This window comes from Dasypus novemcinctus, chromosome 6, assembly GCF_030445035.2.
Source record: "Dasypus novemcinctus isolate mDasNov1 chromosome 6, mDasNov1.1.hap2, whole genome shotgun sequence".
Taxonomy (NCBI): Eukaryota; Metazoa; Chordata; class Mammalia; order Cingulata; family Dasypodidae; genus Dasypus; species Dasypus novemcinctus.
This window is the reverse complement of record NC_080678.1, coordinates 55,819,206-55,837,041: the sequence shown is the minus strand read 5'-3', so window position 1 is coordinate 55,837,041 and position 17,836 is coordinate 55,819,206. Positions and strand designations below refer to the sequence as shown.

The 17,836-nt window shown below is 38.1% G+C and overlaps 1 protein-coding gene across 1 annotated transcript; it reads left to right on the top strand.

Annotated features, from left to right (window-relative positions):
• Positions 1 to 848: 848 nt before the first annotated feature.
• Positions 849 to 15,439, top strand: LIPN (lipase family member N). The gene is made up of 9 exons (XM_058299506.2): positions 849 to 953; positions 1,550 to 1,667; positions 3,722 to 3,920; positions 5,468 to 5,577; positions 8,096 to 8,232; positions 9,936 to 10,082; positions 11,462 to 11,533; positions 12,432 to 12,503; positions 15,206 to 15,439. Exons 1-9 carry the CDS (start codon positions 849 to 851, stop codon positions 15,437 to 15,439), a joined length of 1,194 nt encoding a protein of 397 aa, XP_058155489.1.
• Positions 15,440 to 17,836: the final 2,397 nt, after the last annotated feature.

The following is a 17,836-nucleotide window of genomic DNA, read 5'->3' as shown; positions in this document are numbered from 1 at the left end:
GAGTACAGGCTTTTTATAATGCTGCTCTCCTGCTCATTGATAGAAAAAGAAAAACAGTGAAAGCATTTTTAAAGGACTTGCCCTGTGCCGAGTGCTTTGCATATATTATGTCACTTAATCCTACTATAAAACTATGAGATTTGTTATATTATTACCCTACTTTTATTAACGAATAAACCCAGAGAGACAAAGCTATCGAATAACTTGGCGAAGATCAAAAAGCTTATTCCTGGTGAGGCTGGACTTTAAATTCAGGCTATTTGACCGCAGCACTCAAATGATGAGTTCATGGCACTATTGCCAGCCTTTGAAGAGACGTGCTTATAATCCATGGCAAGAGAGTGAGACTGCACATTTTAATGCACAATATTGCCTTTGGGTGTCTGCGTGAGAAATACGTCACTGGGAGCCGGTCATAAGCTTATGAGTTTGAAAGTTCGTTTGTTTGTTCCTTAATCTTTTTGTGTGTGGCGGGGGGACGCTGGGCTAAACTAGGGGATAACCCTACCCTGCCAGGTTGCTATGGTGTGGAAACTTCCCATCTGAACCTTTAGCTGTTCTGGCAACTCACAGGTGAGCAGAGAATTTAAGTTTTTGAAAAACTGATATTAAAATAAGACAAAAATTAAGGCTCTGGACTATGTTAAGACATTTTCTGTGTGGAAAATAGATTATTAGTGCTCTAAGTTTGCTCACTGACTTTTTTCAGTGAATTTTTTCCATATTTTCTCAGCTTTCTGTGGTTATTCAAGTTTTTGTTAGGGCTCTATTTGTATTTCATTAATCAACGTGGAGGGATTAAAAAAAAATCTGTGACTATTAAATGTTTTTTGCCAGGCATTCCCAGGATGTGGCTGTTTTTAACAACAATGTGTTTGATCTGTGCAACTTTAAATGTCGATGGATTATTCAGTTTTCAAAAGGAAGCGAATCCTGAAGTGTGGATGAATATTGTAAGTCATGGAAAATTCCAAAAAGCAACAAATAAAGCAGGATTAATTATTAAAGTTCCTGATATAGCAGAAAGTTTCTGATAAGAAAACAGGTAAAACATAGGTAGTTTTTAACATCTAAATGAAAATCAAGCTACATAGATCTGGGGTTTTTTGGCAGGATAAATAATACATTCTAATATAGAAAAACCAGAATTCCACTTTTTATAGATCACCCCTATTTTGACTTAATATTTTAAGAACATTAAGCCATTTGAATGACATATGTGAATGACCTCTATTGGTCTATGGTTTTATTGTTTTAAAATCAAGAATGGTCTCAAAAGACAATTGGCTTGAGAATCTAGACTTGTCAGAAAGAATGGGCCAATACTAAATATTCTTCCCACCCAAAATATATATGCCTATACTCATCTCTAATCAACATTTTCTATTTATTTTGATCTAAACTTTATGCAGTAAATTAACTTTACAGCTACCAGGTCCTGCAGATTTCAGATAATTCATCCCAGTGAGCACACACTGGACACTGTCAATTTTCCTTTGATATTCTTTCGAGAAGAGGTTCAGCTAATGTCTATATTTTTGGTGGACAGAGTGAAATCATCACCTACAATGGCTACCCCAGTGAGGAGTATGATGTCATCACTGAAGATGGCTACATACTTAGCGTCAACAGAATTCCCCATGGGAGAAGAGATTCTGGGAGCACAGGTACAAGATGTCGCTCCTGAGAATGAGGTCTGAGTGTGTCTGAAATTCACTGCTGGCTGTTCATCAGAGGGAGTGGCTGATTCATCTTTATTGTTTGGATTATTGCCTTAGTCTTTAAAGGGTTAACAGGGAGGCTTGCCCATTCCACTTGAAATCTCTGAAGACAGGCAAGATCCTAAAAACACAAAGGGCAAGCCTGATCTTGCTAAGTATAATGATGCATGTTTGTTAGGGTATAAATGCAAAGGTGGAGGTGACATTTTGTTAGCACCTGACTGATTTCTCATGTGGAAACACTCCATGCCCCAGAAGAGTGGATTTCCTCACTTTTGGAAAGAAATTTGCTGGATCGTGTGAAGTTGGCTGTGGGGCACCCCAAAAGAGTCTCTCTTACCTCCACTAGAATCAGTGGGGCTCCCTCTGCAGGGTAAAAATCAAATAAATAACATTTCTGAAACTTTCTCCTGGAAAGGAAAAATTAATGTTCATATTTAATTATGTATGCATTTAACATAAGGGAGACATGAATTATGTAGTGGAAGAATCATGGTGTTAATAAGGCCTGAATTCTCTAATGAGAAGGAACTAGACATGAAAAAGCAGGGAAATGACATTCCTTAAAATGTGACCAATATAGTGCAAAGCCTCTAAGTGGGAAAAAATGAGTAAGCAAAATACCTGCAAAGGCTTGTGTCTCAAATAATTTACTGGCAACTTCTTACCAGGTACACCCTGTTATCTTCTCTCTCACCCTCCAGCTAAACCATGGTGTTCAGCAGTCTTTTCCCTGTGGAAAGAAATTTGTGGTAATTCAAGAGTTTCAGAATGAAAAATGGGATAGGGGAAGACAGGATTACTAAACAAACTTTGGGAAAGCCATTTAAATTTGAATTTCAGATAAACAAGAACACTCTAAAAAGTTATTAATCATTTATCTGAAATTCAAATTTAACTGGACATCCTGGGTTTCTGTTTTATCTTTTGCTAAATCTGGCAATACCAAGCATGGGAGTGGTGTGGGAAGTTGTGAAATATAAAAGGAGAAATCTTTTATACAAAGGGTTTTGCTAAAGGAAGGAGAGTTTTAGAAAGATTTGGGATTAAAAAACATTTAAGTATACTGTTCTAATGTTTTGCATGAATTAAATCAGTTAAACCTCCCAGCAATCCCATGGGGTGGGTGCTCGTCATAGTTTAACATTTTACATGTTAAAACTGAAGCACAACAGGTAGTACAGTTGTCCCCAAGTCTCACAAACAGCAAGTGTCAGAGCCAGGATTCAAACCCAGGCAGCCTGGCTCCAGAACCCTTGCTCTTAGCCATTGAATCATAATGCCTTTTCTGGACTTTCTACCCAACTTCTCATGTCCCTGAATGCTCTTTCCCTCAGATATTGGGAGTTGGCAGAGGGATGTTAAGCCGGTTTTACAATTAACATTTTCATGTGCTCTCCAGTGGGCAAAGGCTGGAATGTGGACAGGAGCTTGGTGACAAATAAGTCAGTAGCCATTCACGCTCACCTCCATTTCCTCTGTGGAAGAGATACAGGACTCCATTAAACAGGATAACGTTCATGCTTTTGTAGCCAAGCTTAGCATATATAACATATGTCAGTAATAACAGGTACAAATACACTCGTCCATACAGCAGAGCAGTTACAAATGCATGCTGTAGTATGAAAACAGAACTAAGATCATGTTCCTGCTCTATACTTTGTTGGCTGGGTGATCTTGGGAAAGTTATTAACTACCTTAAGCCTCAGTTTCAGCATCTGTAAAATGAAGGTCCTCAAAATAGCAGCTGCTTTATAGAGCTATAAGAATTTAATGAGATAATACATGCAAATCAGTTGGCATAGCAGCGGGAACAACATTTTTTAACTTATATGATTATAATGCTCTACACTAATGACAAAGGGAAAAAAATAATGCTGTTTTTTTTTGTTTTTGCTTTTTTCCCATGTATGTATGTGCATGTTTTTATCATGTTCCTGAGATGCTCAATTTACTATAAATTATTTTCTCTCCCCCCAACCCCGTCTCTGTCCTTCCAGGCCCCCGGCCAGTTGTGTACTTGCAGCATGCTCTGTTTTTAGACAATGCCTCCTGGCTTGAGAACTACGCCAGTGGCAGCCTTGGATTCCTTCTAGCAGATGCTGGTTATGATGTATGGATGGGAAATAGTCGGGGGAATACTTGGTCAAGAAGACACAAAACACTCTCAGTGACCGAAGAGGAATTCTGGGCCTTTAGGTAAACTGTATCTAAGAAAACTCAAGACAATTTCTTTACAGATATTGTTGTTAATAATATTAATAACAATCTATGAGACTTGGAGTCATATAGCTCCTTGTAGTTTCCACTATTATCATCTCAAAGGAGAGAAACAGCGAGAAGCCTTGATTCCCACTGATCCTCCCACAGGCAAAGGTTGCCATTTCAACAAGATTGTTTGAACACCTAATTCTATATAATCACATATGAATTTGCCCCAGGAAACAGCTCAGGAAATTTTGCATGGCCAATGCCTGCATGCATTCAAATGACATTTATTGAGTGCCTGCTTCTGTACCAGTTTGGGCACTGAGCATTCAATATGAATACAATAAAGTCCCTATCCTCTTCAAGTTTATATTGTAAAAGTGATGTGATTACAAGTTTTTTTCCTGAGCAGTCAATCAATTTTGCAATGATGATGTGTGTTGTATTATATTTATGCAGAGAAACCATGCTTGAGACTGCACAGAACGCCGTTTTCAGGCAAAATCCAATATGAGGTTTTTAAAATTGTGTTACTGGGCAATGGAGAAGACTCTTTGGTTATGTTGACTCTTTTCAAGGAAGTGGTTTTTGCTAGCTCCAGAGGCCAGGCCGATGCCCACAATGGACTTCCCTTCCTTGGGCCCAAACTCCCTGATTATTTGCAAGTCTGCTACTGGAACACAGTACACAAACCTGTCATGTTAATGAAATATTCTGCACCCAGTGGAGGGTTGACAGGAGAAGAAGATAGAATAAGTTTTTAGGGTTGAGCTCTGGACAGGAGTAAGCATCAGGTAATATTTTAAATCTCCTGTCCTTGGCTGAGTGTTTAGAGCTTGCTTACTTTGAGGAAATACAACAATTCTCTTATCCTTGGGAGAATCAATCTAGAAATTCCCTCACATGAGTTTTTAATAAACAGGTCTCTGGTTCTTGCGGTACCAAACTTGACTAAGTATTATGGACGGCTCTTTCAGTTCTTTTGTATTAATTCAAGTGTAAGTGGTTCTATAGTGTTTTGACATCTATTGGACTCTATATGGACTGAAATATTAAAAACAGCAATATCAAATTCAGTATCTACTGGAGGCCAGAGGCCTATCTTCATACTAGCCAATCCCTACAACAACCCTGCGAACCAGGTCCTATCACGTTCATTATGTGGATGAGAAAACTGAGGCTCAGAGCATTTAAGTAACTTACTGAAAGATCTTCAACTGATAAATTGTAGAACCATGATTTACAACTAGTCCTGTGTCCAAAGCTGGGCATTAAATGACCCTAAGAGTCTTGGAGAAGTCAGAAGTAGAGACATGCAAACTAGATTGAAAGAGTGGAGGAAAAAAAAAAAGCAAGACAAGAGAATGAAGCAGAGGGATGATAAGATTAAACTTCGGATACATATCTTAAAATCCTTTCCAGTTATTAGAAAGTAAAATATATAAATGCAGTAAACAAAATCTACAATAGCCCACGTTTGCTTTCATAATAAAATATATGCTGAGTGGATATTGACTAACATCTATTTTATTTTGCAGTTTTGATGAAATGGCCAAATATGATCTCCCAGGGATAGTAGACTTCATTGTAAATAAAACTGGTCAGGAGAAGTTGTATTTCATTGGACATTCACTTGGCACGATAATAGGTATGTTTAGAAGAGCAAACATTATCAGAGTCTTGCAAGGGTTCACCTTTAAACTGGAATAAAGTAACTGTCATATATGGCACCTTTAATTCTCTAGGCTGTGAGGGACACTCTATTGCCTTAAGTGGAGAGAATGCCCTTCCCAGCATGCCCAGGGACTGTGATTATGTAGAGCTAACCTTTCCCCATTCTGAGGTCCCACCAGCCCATTTGTAGTGGTGCTGTAAACTCTCAGGAACAACATGGACCCCAGATTCAAAGAAACAATTCCAAACAGCAAGTCTCTAGGTCCCTTCACTCTGAAAAAGTAAAGCCTAAACCATGAAATATCCCTGAGGAATGGCAAATATATACCAATCAGACCATCCTCACAACCCACATTTGACCTAAAAAATAATTTAAAATATATTATTACTAATAAATATGTCATTAATATATTAATAATAAATAATTATTATAAAAATAATAAAAGGGACCAGTTTATACTTACATTTAAACAAATTGAAAAGATCTGGTTACATATTGTTTATGGGTTGGAAAAGAAAAGCTCACTGTAATAAGTCAACTGGGCTGATCCATTTAGTATGTGATTTAATATTTATGTAAAAGCAGTTAAATGTCAGCACCAAAGGAGAAAAAAATTTAAAAGTTCAAGACCTGCTCTTTGGAAATTTATTTTTTTAATGATTGCCTAGATCTTTAGGGAAGAATTCAATAATCTAATTCTAAATAAAAATGAAAAGGAACCTATACTAGAAAACAATTAAATTTTTGTTATTGATTTTCCACTAAAAATTTTCAATTTTAGGAGATTGTTCCATGTAGAAATCCACTATTTTAGTTTGGGTGAAACTGTGAGAGACAATTAATAATATTACAATGTTCTCATTATCACCATTATCATCAATAGCAAACACATGTCGACCAGTGCTTTATGTTGATTCTCAGTTTACAAGCGTGAAATAGTCATCATCATAGAATATATACTAACAGAGTATCAATAGGAGATACTAATAGGAGACAACCCCCCCCCCAAATGCCACTAACAGCCAAATAATTATCCCAAAATAGCTAACACATGGAGTATTTACTATGCGTATGGCCTGTGTTCAGAGCCTTTCACACATTATCTCCTCCTGCTCTTCAGAACAACCCTGCTATTATTATCTCCATTCTTTAGAAAAGGAAACAGAAGTTCAGAGAAATTGAGTTGCCCAAGATCTTTTACCACCTAAGAGACAAAGCACAGATTCAAACCAGGTCAGTCTAACTTCACCAACGGGGTGCTTGGATACTGTGCAAAAAGTGCAGAAGGGAGGAAAGACTTAAATTAGGTCCAGGAAAATGGGCCTAACTTAGATGTGCTCTTATATCTTGTCTGCAAAGAAAACATGGGGAATTTCATCAGTGTTTTGTGTTGTAATTAAGTCATGACACTTTTCAATGAGCACCACTGGTGTTTTGAACAGGGCACTTTTTATTATGTGGGAAGGGCCCGCTCTTGGTAAAACATTTAGCAATCCAGGCTTCAGCCCACTGAATACCAATAGAGCTTCCCAGTCAGTGTGAGCCCCCCAAAACCCACTTCTACACATTTCCAAACACACCTTCAGGGTCAGGGTCAGTGCTATGCCTGGTTTATTCTTTATCTCAATTGCTCAACCAATTATTAACATTTCAGTTTTTCTTTTTTGCTGGCCAAGTCTTTTTCACTATTTCAACAAGAATTCCAGACAAAAGTCTTTATTAATGGCTTCACACACACACACACACACACACAAAGTGGAGACCCCTAAAAGCACCTTGGGGAACTAAAATAAAGACACTCCCCTTAGTTTTTCCTGTGTTGTGCTGTGTCCTCCCTCATCCTTCCCAGACTATATGGTTTCTACTGATGGAAGAAGAAAGTAGATGGAGACTCCTGGTCCTTAATGTGAACACGGTGGGCCCAGGGCAAGCCCTTCCCTATTGGAAGCAAGGAAGGAGGGTCTGGGGATTGGTAACCATCCAGTGCAGCACTGGAAGCAGTGAATTCTCATTCCATTGTGAAAAAGCAAACCTGTGGAATAACTGGATGATCAGAAAGAACTGGTTGATTCCCCTCCCATAAGCTTCTGGATTACTTCCTCCTGAAAGCTCTGTGACTCATTCTGGCATCTCAGATCTGGGGGTGAAATGACATTACCCATGGCAGGGAATGAGGTTGCCTACAGTTCACCCCAGCAGTAGCTACTTCGACAGGTTCTTCCTCACCTTTCCCCCACCAGCTACTCCATTTCTCCCACCAGGTTAAATTTTCCATCAAGGGAATATGAGAAAATTGGGGACCTAGGAGTAGAGAAGCCTGAGGACAGCTTATCTCTGCAGAATAACTCAGATAGAAGAGTTTCCCAACTCATCCTCAGGATCAGGGCAATAGCAGGATAACAGGAAACCAGAGCCCCACTATTAGTATAAAAGAAACATTGCATAAGTATTTCTGATTTTTACAAGATTGTCTTGTCTCTTATTCTCTCAGGGTTTGTAGCCTTTTCCACCATGCCTGAACTGGCACAAAGAATCAAAATGAATTTTGCGTTGGGTCCTCTGTTCTCGTTCAAGTATCCCACGGGCATTTTTACCAATTTTTTTCTACTTCCAAATTCCCTAATCAAGGTAGGGCTTCTCCTTTTGCTAAAATTTGAGCATCTCTTTCTGGATTATAGCCTCTTATTACTTTAAAATGTATTATGATGTAAAAGTAGGAAATTTAGGTTAAATCTATAGAAATCAGACTCTGTGAGCATGTGCTTGTGTATGTGTCTGTGCCTGTGTGAGTACATGTCTGTACAATAGTACCTATGACTCCCATCTTCAATTTACTATATTCAGTCTTTAATGTGAATTTATAGCTAGGACAAGGGCAATTTTGGTATAGGTTCTATTCACAAGTTTTCTTGTGGCATTCAGTTGGGTAGGTCAAGGGATTCACAATGCCAAAATGGAAGACTCTTTTGGAAGTTCATATAACTCGTGATGTCCTTGAATTTGATGTTAGATAAGCCTGACGGATATCACTTCCCATTTGGGATCTTGCTCTAATTTACTAAAGCTAAGATTCCAAAGCCAGAATATCTTGCAGCTCAAGTATTCATTCAAAAAATATTAGCTATTTTCCAAGGATTGAAAAAGTCATTTGGCTGCCAATAGTAAATTTATTCACTGAAAAAAATTTTTTTCCTCTTTGTTTTTGTTTCTTTAAAAATGGCATTGCTACAATGAATATAGTATTTTACCAAAATTGCTCATTCAGTCTGAAGTGAGGGATGAATTGGATTGTGGCTAAAATAAAGTCAAGGAAACAAGCTGAGTTCACAATAATTCCCCATATAATAAGATGAGGCCCTAGCTATGGGTAGTGGTGGTGGGAATGAAAAAAACTATATATTATTTGTGAATTAGCACAAGGAAAACTTTCCATAGGACCTAATGATTGATTTGGTAGCAGTTTTATTTTTTTGCTTACTGTAAGCACAGTGAGGTAACTTCTCATTTTTGTGGCTAGTATTACTATTTCAGAGGTGTTGTCATTAGTTTTGGATGTTTCCTATACTTGGGCAGGGTTGAACAGACTAATGTGTTAACTTAAATTCAGAGGCAGACACACGTATTTTTAAATAAGCCAATTTTGTATATATTTATTGTTCTGACTACCTAACTAAGGGCTGAAACAAAGAATGCCCTGTCTTCTTTCAGTTTCAATTCCCCCACTGCCAAATTTCCTGCCACTTCAAGTCCCATGCCCACCCCCACCCCCACATTTTCTGTTTCTGAACTCCAATTGCCCCCAGAAGATTCAGAGATCTAGAGATGCCTGCCCAATCTCAATTTCCAAAATCACAGAATTTTTAACCGTGCTGTCTTCCATTGAATCATCAAATCTTTTCTGCCCAGTGATCCCTCACTTCAATGCATCAATACCTGCTTTTTAGCAAGAGAGCTAGCTAATTTGGCACACTAATATTAAGCTGAAGTGCTGAGGGTAAGAGGGGAAAGGCCTGCTTTTCCTTCCTATATAAGGCAATATCTGATCTTAGGGGGGAATTTTTTGAAAAATAGAAATATTGGCAATCTCTCATTGGATAGAATGCATAGGAAAGTGAATTTGGGGTTTGGGAGGGGACTTACAGTAATCGTCTTATAAATAAGTCCCATTTTGGAGATGGATTCATAAATCACATTCCCTGACTGTCTTGGTCTCCATGACCAAAACATCAAATACAAACATATCCTCAAGTATGGTTCATTCCTGGGGTGAAGGGAAGGTCAAGACGTCTGAAGATGGTCTTTGAAAAGATAATTGTTTTTCATTTTTACAGGCTTTTTTTGGTACCAAAGGTGTCCTTTTAGAATATCAGAAAGGGAAAGTACCTTCTGTCAAAATTTGCAACCATAAAATACTCTGGGTAATATGTTCTGAATTTATGTCCTTATGGGCTGGATTCAACATGAAAAATTTCAATACGGTATGTATAATGATTATGGGATTGTGTAATAATTTAAGAAATTTCAGCTTTCCTTTGATTCATTTTGATGCAGCTCTTACACTGCCTATGGCATTCTAAACTCTCAAAAGCAGAGATTCACTGTGTGTAGAAGATATGTAATTAACAGAGCAGAATCCATGGATTCAGTCCTTTGTGAATGTTATGACTGGAAAGGAAAATAGGCAGCTTCACCCTTCCACTCCTGGTCTAATTTAGGAGAATGATGGTTCCACAATGGGTGGTATTTCCGTATGTTCACAATCAGCCACCACCAAATATGATTAATTTGCATTAACAATTAATGCAGTGCATAAATCCTAGAAAGACGCACACATAGGCATTGAACTTATTAATATTTCACATGTGCTTCACTTTTGAGTGATTTTGGCCTCAAATGAAACCACTTAAATTGAAATATGCAGACCGAAATGGAAGGGAGCTGGGATCTACTTCTATGAAGAAGCAGGAGTCTTGTTTCATTATTTCGAATATAAAAAGAAGGAAGAAGAGGAGAATAGTTTACACTAAGAGGTCTGTTATGGTTGAGGAGTTTTCTCTGTCATTTTCCAAAGGACAGCCAAGGGGACTTACAGTGAAGCTAGGCCTCAGAAAGAAAGCTATTCTCCACTAGCCCGCTTCACCCCCATTCTTTAAGAGGATAAGTTGTGTTAGACTGAAAACATTGAAGAATAATTATTCAAAGTCTGCTTCCTAAAAAGAAAAGATTTTTAATAGTTTCCCTAAGATATAGAATTATGATTACTATTATATCACTATAATTTTTCATCTGTATAATGTATACAAAAAGTGAAGTACAATGCATATGGAGGTGATTTTTTTTTCTGCTTTTCTTTCACAATGTGTTATTTTAGCCTCATAGGAGTCCAGCAAGCTGGTAGCTTCATTTAACAGATGAGAAAACAGACACTCAGAGATGTTAAATAACTTGTCCAAATACTCAAAGTTTATAATTAACAAAGTTAGGGCCTGACATCCGGGTTTTCTGATCTTCTGGTCTGTGATTGTGTTCACACGTGCACACACGCACTTGCTTGCACACGGCACTGTTCCTAGTTGCTTTGCTCTATCATGTCCATTGCTGCTCCTTCTACTTCAAAATCAGCAAATTATCCCACAGCCTCAGCTGTCAAGCTGGTGGAGGTTTGATCTCAAGCAACCCATCCCACTAGCCAGCCCATAATTTACTCACATCCAAGTGGCTGGCTTGGAACACATGTCTACATGGTCCTGCCTCCCCATTTTGAAGACTCTGATATTCATTTATTAGTTCTTAACATATTCATTCTCTGCTCCTAAAAGGCATCATTAATTTCATTAGTAATTTTTTTTTCCTTCAGAGTCGAATGGATGTATATTTGTCACATGCTCCTACCGGTTCATCAGTACAGAACATCCTGCATATAAAACAGGTAAAGTCTTTGTAATGGAAAAACCATTTCAATCTTGATTTTCAAGATATGTGAAAAGACAGAAATGACCCTGATAGCAGGCCTACTCTATGAAGCTTAGCAGCTAGCTTCCATTTTGTCCTTGGTCACCGTATTTATGCTCTGATTTCCCTAGATTTTAGTATGGTACAGACTAAACAGATAACACGAACGAAGCCCATCTTAAGCCAGACTTCGTAAAACAGATCCCAAGCTGAAGCACGAGGAAAACTGGAGAAGTCCCAAGAGAGCTGAGCCTTCCCCAGAAAGAGTCTTGGTCTTCCATAGCCTTTACTTCCAACTAGAAGAGGAACCATTGCTTCTCCCCCTCTGTTGGACCCTGTTTTTCAGTGGTAAAAAGGTTTTTACACCTTCTGGTGATCCAGAAACCTTATTTTATTCCCAATGCACAGTGTTTTTTAAGATTTGCTGTTAGCTCTTTTGATTCTTACCCTTGTAAAAAGACAAATTGGAGTCAAGTTTCCAAATTAAAGCATTTTATTTCAGGACACCAAAAGTTTTGCTGTCGCAAGGGAGCCTTTTCCACCTATAAAACTGGAAGAAGATTACATCTTCTAGGGATGGCAATGATTCCTATAGCAATAGTCAAGGGGGCTTGATTCCTATTGATTGGACAGGGGTTTGCCCATCTCAGAGGGATGGGTTTAGGACAGGTGGACTTTATTTTTATTAATGAACTAGGGACTTGATTCACTATCTGGGTTAGCCACCTTGGTGAGGATCTTAAATTTCAAAAGCTATCAAAAGGAAATCCAAGAGGAAGTGCAAAGAAGAAGGTACAGGTGTTTTGTTTTGTTTTTTACTTTGAGGGGACTTCAGGGCTTTTTCTATATTATGTTAACACCCTTATTTATTTCAGCTTTATCTGTCTAATGAAGTCAGAGCTTATGACTGGGGAAATAAAGCCAAGAACATGTATCATTACAATCAGGTGAGCTATCCTTTGTGAACCCTGTTTAGTGGGAGAAGAATCCTACCTGGAAATTTGTGGCCTTTGTACTGATAGAGCTTTAAAAATAATTCTATTTTATAATTCTAATATTTCATTGCAGAAAATTTAGAAACAAGAAAAGCACATACAAAGGAAACTAATAAATAATTTGTAATAATATTTTGGTGTATTTATTCCAATCTGCTCAGCAGCATACTGCTTTTACATAACTTGTAATCTTGCTCTTTCTTTTATATTTCTATCCAGAGATAACCAATTTTACTGAGCTGATTTTTAACACCAATTTTAATGGCTGCATAACAATGGAAAGTGTTTCATAAAACTTCTTGATACCAATGGAAAAAATCAGGATTCCACATGGAAGTTAAAAGACTATCATCTATTCTTGAAGAGTCTTATAGTATTTTTAAATTTTTTTTTTGCCTATGACTTTATGAACTAAATTTGTAGACTCATTTAGCCCTGCCCCTTTAATCACCCTTGTTGTCACCTTTTCTATTCCCACCAGCAAGGTCTGGGATTCTATATATTGACTAAGCACATTAAATTACATTTTCCCAATGCATTTATTCTTCCCCAAATTAACATATTTAAAGCTATTTATTAATTGAGAGCAGTCCTTTCTCAGTAATGGATTGAATTGTTAGAGGAATAATTCTACCAGTCCTTACAACTACAAGAGCCAGACTACGAACATTTTCTTTCTTTTATAAATCAACTTGATTAAGGCCTTATTTATATACAATTAAAATCACCAATTTTACATGTCCCATTGAGTGAGTTTTGACAAATGTTAATTTGTGTAACCACCATAACCATCAAAATCTAGAACATTTCCATTAACCCCCCCAAAATTTTTTTCCTGCCCCTCAGACTATGTATATTTTCAAATTTATATATCTGAAATGCATAGAAAAGGCTTAGAAAAAAATAAACTACAAACGTTAAACTGGTTACCTTCAGAGAAGGGAAGAAAGAAGAGAAGTGAATGAGCATGAAAGAGTAAAGGAGGACTCTCATTTTGGACTTTACTTCTTTTTTCTTCATTTTTTAAGTGAACATGTTATATTTATATATTTCTTACACTGACAATAATATGGAACAGCAAAAAAGCACTCAGGAAAATGTATAGTCAAATTCCAAAGTACATAAGAATTTACCACCTATTTGCTGGTCCAATCTGTTTTGTTTGTTATTTTAGATCATTTGAAGCCAATTTTAATTACATATACCCCACAGTAAAATAACTAGCCTCAACAATTTGCCCTCTCCTCAAGTTTCCAATCCCCTCTCTGTTTCCACTTTTTGTGTGTATGAGGAAAAGAGTATTACCACTTGTAAACTCCATGAGAATAGGGATTTCCTTTGGTATTGTTCACTGATTACGCTTCACCCAGAAGAGTACCTGATACTTACTGCGCACTCAATCTATATTTGTTGAATATGCCTTAACTGCCCTCTTAACTATTTCAAAATGTCCCTGTTGACCTGCTTCTCTCCTTCCTTGGTCTCTCAGATGAAGTTGCTTTTATATTCCAGGTTAGCCTGATCCTTGTGCCTTGACCCTATCTCCTCTCACTGCTTCCTGTCCCCTAAATGAACTCTTATCTCTTTTGAGAAACAAACAAACAAATCTTCCCTCAACCCAGTGAGTTTATCAAGTCATCATTCAATCAGGAAGTTTTTAACATGCAAAAAAGCTAAATGTCTCCCCTTCTTCCTCTCTTCCACTCACTCCTGAGCCTTGAGAAATATAGTTTCTGTCTATTTAAAGTCCCTCATGACTTTTAATTGCCAAATTCAGTTGCCTAATCTCGTCTTCTGAAATAGGTTGTGCTAGTTACCTTAATCTCCTTGTAACTCCTTCCACTAACTTGCACTACCAAAACGTAGTGATCCCTGATTTTCCTTCCCTTTTGAATGCTTGATTTGTCCTCTTCACTGGTTGTTCTGCCTCCCACCACTTTCAAATTGTTGGCATTCCCTAAGATTTTTCACAGTTCTCTCTGGTTCTTCTTTTAAAAAATTAGCCATCCCTATAGCTTCAATTATCCCCTTCTGTGAATCATCAGTACTACTTGCCTAGATTTTTCAGCGCCTACCTCCAACCTACTCATTTTTAAGTTACCCAACTGATGCCAGCCTGTTCCTCCTAAGACAGAGCTCTGAAAAATGATCATGCTTGGACTCCAAAACTTTTGAAAGATGTCCAGATACCCTGGCATTCAGACCTTGACTTTTTGCCCCCAACCTCATACCCTATTGTGCTGTCTCGCCTATTTTGTTCTCCAGTGACTCCAGACAGTTTACCATTCCTAACCATTGCTTGCATACTCTTCCTGCCTCCTAGGAAGTCCTCCCACCCAGTCCCTGCCTGTCAAAATTCAGCCATGCTTCAAGCCATTTCAAATGACTCCAATTTCTTCCTTGTGTTTACTTTCATTGTGCTTTGGGATTGTTTTATAACATTTAACATGACCTACATTGTATATAAATATTTAGCTATCTTGTCTTGCTCACTCCTTTGCAAATCCCTTGAAGGTAAGGGCCATTGCATGTTTTTTTCCTATGTCCCAAGTGCCTAACAGAGCTACTGAATAGCAGATACTCATTTGGAACTGGAATTTAATTGTCGATATGAGGACCTTTCTCTCACGAATGCTCTTTCTTTCCTTTTCCAGAGTCATCCCCCACGGTATGACTTGACTGCCATGAAAGTGCCTACAGCTATTTGGGCTGCTGGAAAAGATGTCCTTGCAACACCCCAGGATGTGGCCAGGATAATCCCCCAAATCCAGAACCTCAGTTACTTCAAACTATTGCCAGATTGGAACCACTGTGATTTCATCTGGGGCCTTGATGCAGCTCAGCGGTTATATAGTAAAATCATAGCTTTGATGAAGGCAAATCCCTAAATGCCACGCATCTATCTCTCAGTTAAAAGTTCCTTCCAAGGCCACAAAAAAGTCTAGGAAAAATACTAATCAGCAGTGAGGTTGCCCCTAGAACGCTCCACCTAGCTGTGCTGCTCAGGTGTATCCCTTTTCTCTATGAAATGGCCACATCTGAAATCATAGAATCTTATCCCCTCAGTCAGGGCAAAGACCTCTTTTTCATCCCAGATGAGCTATTAACCTCCTCTTTGCTAAATGCTCAATTGGTAAAGTAGTTAAAAGTGACCCTTTCTTTCTTAGCACAAGTAATATACATACATATTAACAATGGTCTTATGCAACAAAAATTTCCCTAACCCCTTTGTCAAAGGACTGAATTTATAGGAGTAGTGAGCTAGAGAGGAAGACCTTGTCAAGGCAGCCATTTGGGGATAAATTTTGGGGGTCTGTGACCTTGTGGCTTACCTGCAATCATCTTTATGGTCACCTAAAACAAGCCATGAAAAATAAGCCCCGGCCCATGTCAACAAGATGAAAAGAAACAAACTGAAAGAAAACGATATAATGGAAAAGTAATAAAATTGAAATATTCCAGGAGCTTGCTATCCTTTCTCTCCACAAGTTAGAATGAAAGGGACAAAATTGGGAATGACTGGGGTAAGCTGAATTACTAATTTTTAAAAGTATTCACTATTGAGTGCTGTCCTTAAAAGTGTCTTTGAAGAGTAAATTAACAAAGCTGTTGAATAATAGTGCATTGGCACTTATTAACAGTAGGCAACGGTCAAATCATAATACATGAGAAATAATTCCATCTTGTTTGGCTCTAAAGATAAACAAAACTGATATGTCCTTATGTCTTCATTGTCAAAGCAGAATTTATACTACTGCTTTTGTACCCAAGTAACATTTAAAGCAGGTACCAGAAAACCTAATTTGTAACAAGCAAGGGAAGCACTGGAAATAGCCAACATTTCAGTCTCAAAGCATGCCAGATGTTGATACTAGATTTGATGATAAAGTTCAAAGAAAACATTAGAATACTGGCCAGTTTGGTTTTTTTTTACATTTTTTGTTTTTTAAAAAACTTTAGATTGCATAAAGGATACGTAAAAAATGTAAGGGGATTCCCATGTACACTATGCCCTCCCCCTCAACACTTTCCACATTAACATCTTTCAATAGTTTGGTACATTAGTTACAAGTGATGAACAAATATTGAAGCATTGCTACTAACCATGGTCAATAGTTTACATTATAGTTGATAGTTTGCACCACACATTTTTATAGGTTTTGACAAAATGTATAATGGCCTGTATCTGCCATTGCAATGTCATTCAGTACAATTCCAATGTCCCCAAAATGTCCCATGTTACACCTATTCTTCCCTCTCCCTCACCTCAGAACCTCTGGTGACCACTGCTTTATATCAATGTTGCAAGTTCTTCCATTGTTAGAATAATAAGTCTACTTTAATACATACTTGCATTTCCCACCTTATGTTTCTTAATTCCTCAATGTTGAGGATTTTAGGATAGTGATATCACTCTTTTTTCTAATTGAAAGGGGGCTTAGGTCCCATGGGGCAGATGGATGGAACTGGCTTGCTTGCTGTTATAGATACTCTCTGTTTTTTGGAATGGGTGTTGTCCATTGTCATCTTTTTGTTAGTTGTCCTGTGTGAGTCCAGTGAACTGGAGAGTAGTTATTGGATGCAACTCTGCTGAGATTCAGGGCTCAACCAGCATATGAACAGACCAAAGATTTAAGTCTCTGGGAAATATATTTAACAAGTATAGTGTTAATTATAGGTTCAAATGAAAGGGGCAGAAGAGCCATGTGTAGGGGAATTTTAAATGTCTCAACTCTGTGACATTGGGGAACATATACTCCAAGGTAAGGCCCACTGACAGGGTACCAAATTCTTGAGATTGTCTGCCCACCTGTAGTGTCTAGATGTCTTTAGAGCCCTCAGGAGTACTGCTGCTTCATGCATTGTTTATTGTGGCAGTCAATGAGATCCCCCTGAGATGTACATAAACATAGCCTCTAGAATGACCTCCTGACTCATTTTATTTTTTTTTGTCTTTATTTTTTTAATGTTACATTAAAAAATATGAACTCCCCATATACCCCCCATCCCCATCACCCCACTCCTCCCCCCATAACAACAACCTCCTCCATCATCATGAGACATTCATTGCATTTGGTGAATACATCTCTGAGCACCACTGCACCTCATGGTCAATGGTCCACACCATAGCCCACACTCTCTCACAGTCCACCCAGTGGGCCATGGGAGGACATACAATGTCCAGTAACTGTCCCCACTGCACCACCCAAGACAACTCCAAGTCCCAAAAATGCCCCCACATCACATCTCTTCCTCCTACTCCCTACCCCCAGCAGCCACCATGG

Bases quoted from the DNA above. Each gene is read 5' to 3' on its own strand.
- LIPN (XM_058299506.2), top strand. From the start codon at position 849: ATGTGGCTGTTTTTAACAACAATGTGTTTGATCTGTGCAACTTTAAAT. The intron at 10,083-11,461 runs GTATGTATAATG...TTTTTCCTTCAG, and splicing joins ACATGAAAAATTTCAATACG to AGTCGAATGGATGTATATTT. The intron at 12,504-15,205 runs GTGAGCTATCCT...TTCCTTTTCCAG, and splicing joins ACATGTATCATTACAATCAG to AGTCATCCCCCACGGTATGA.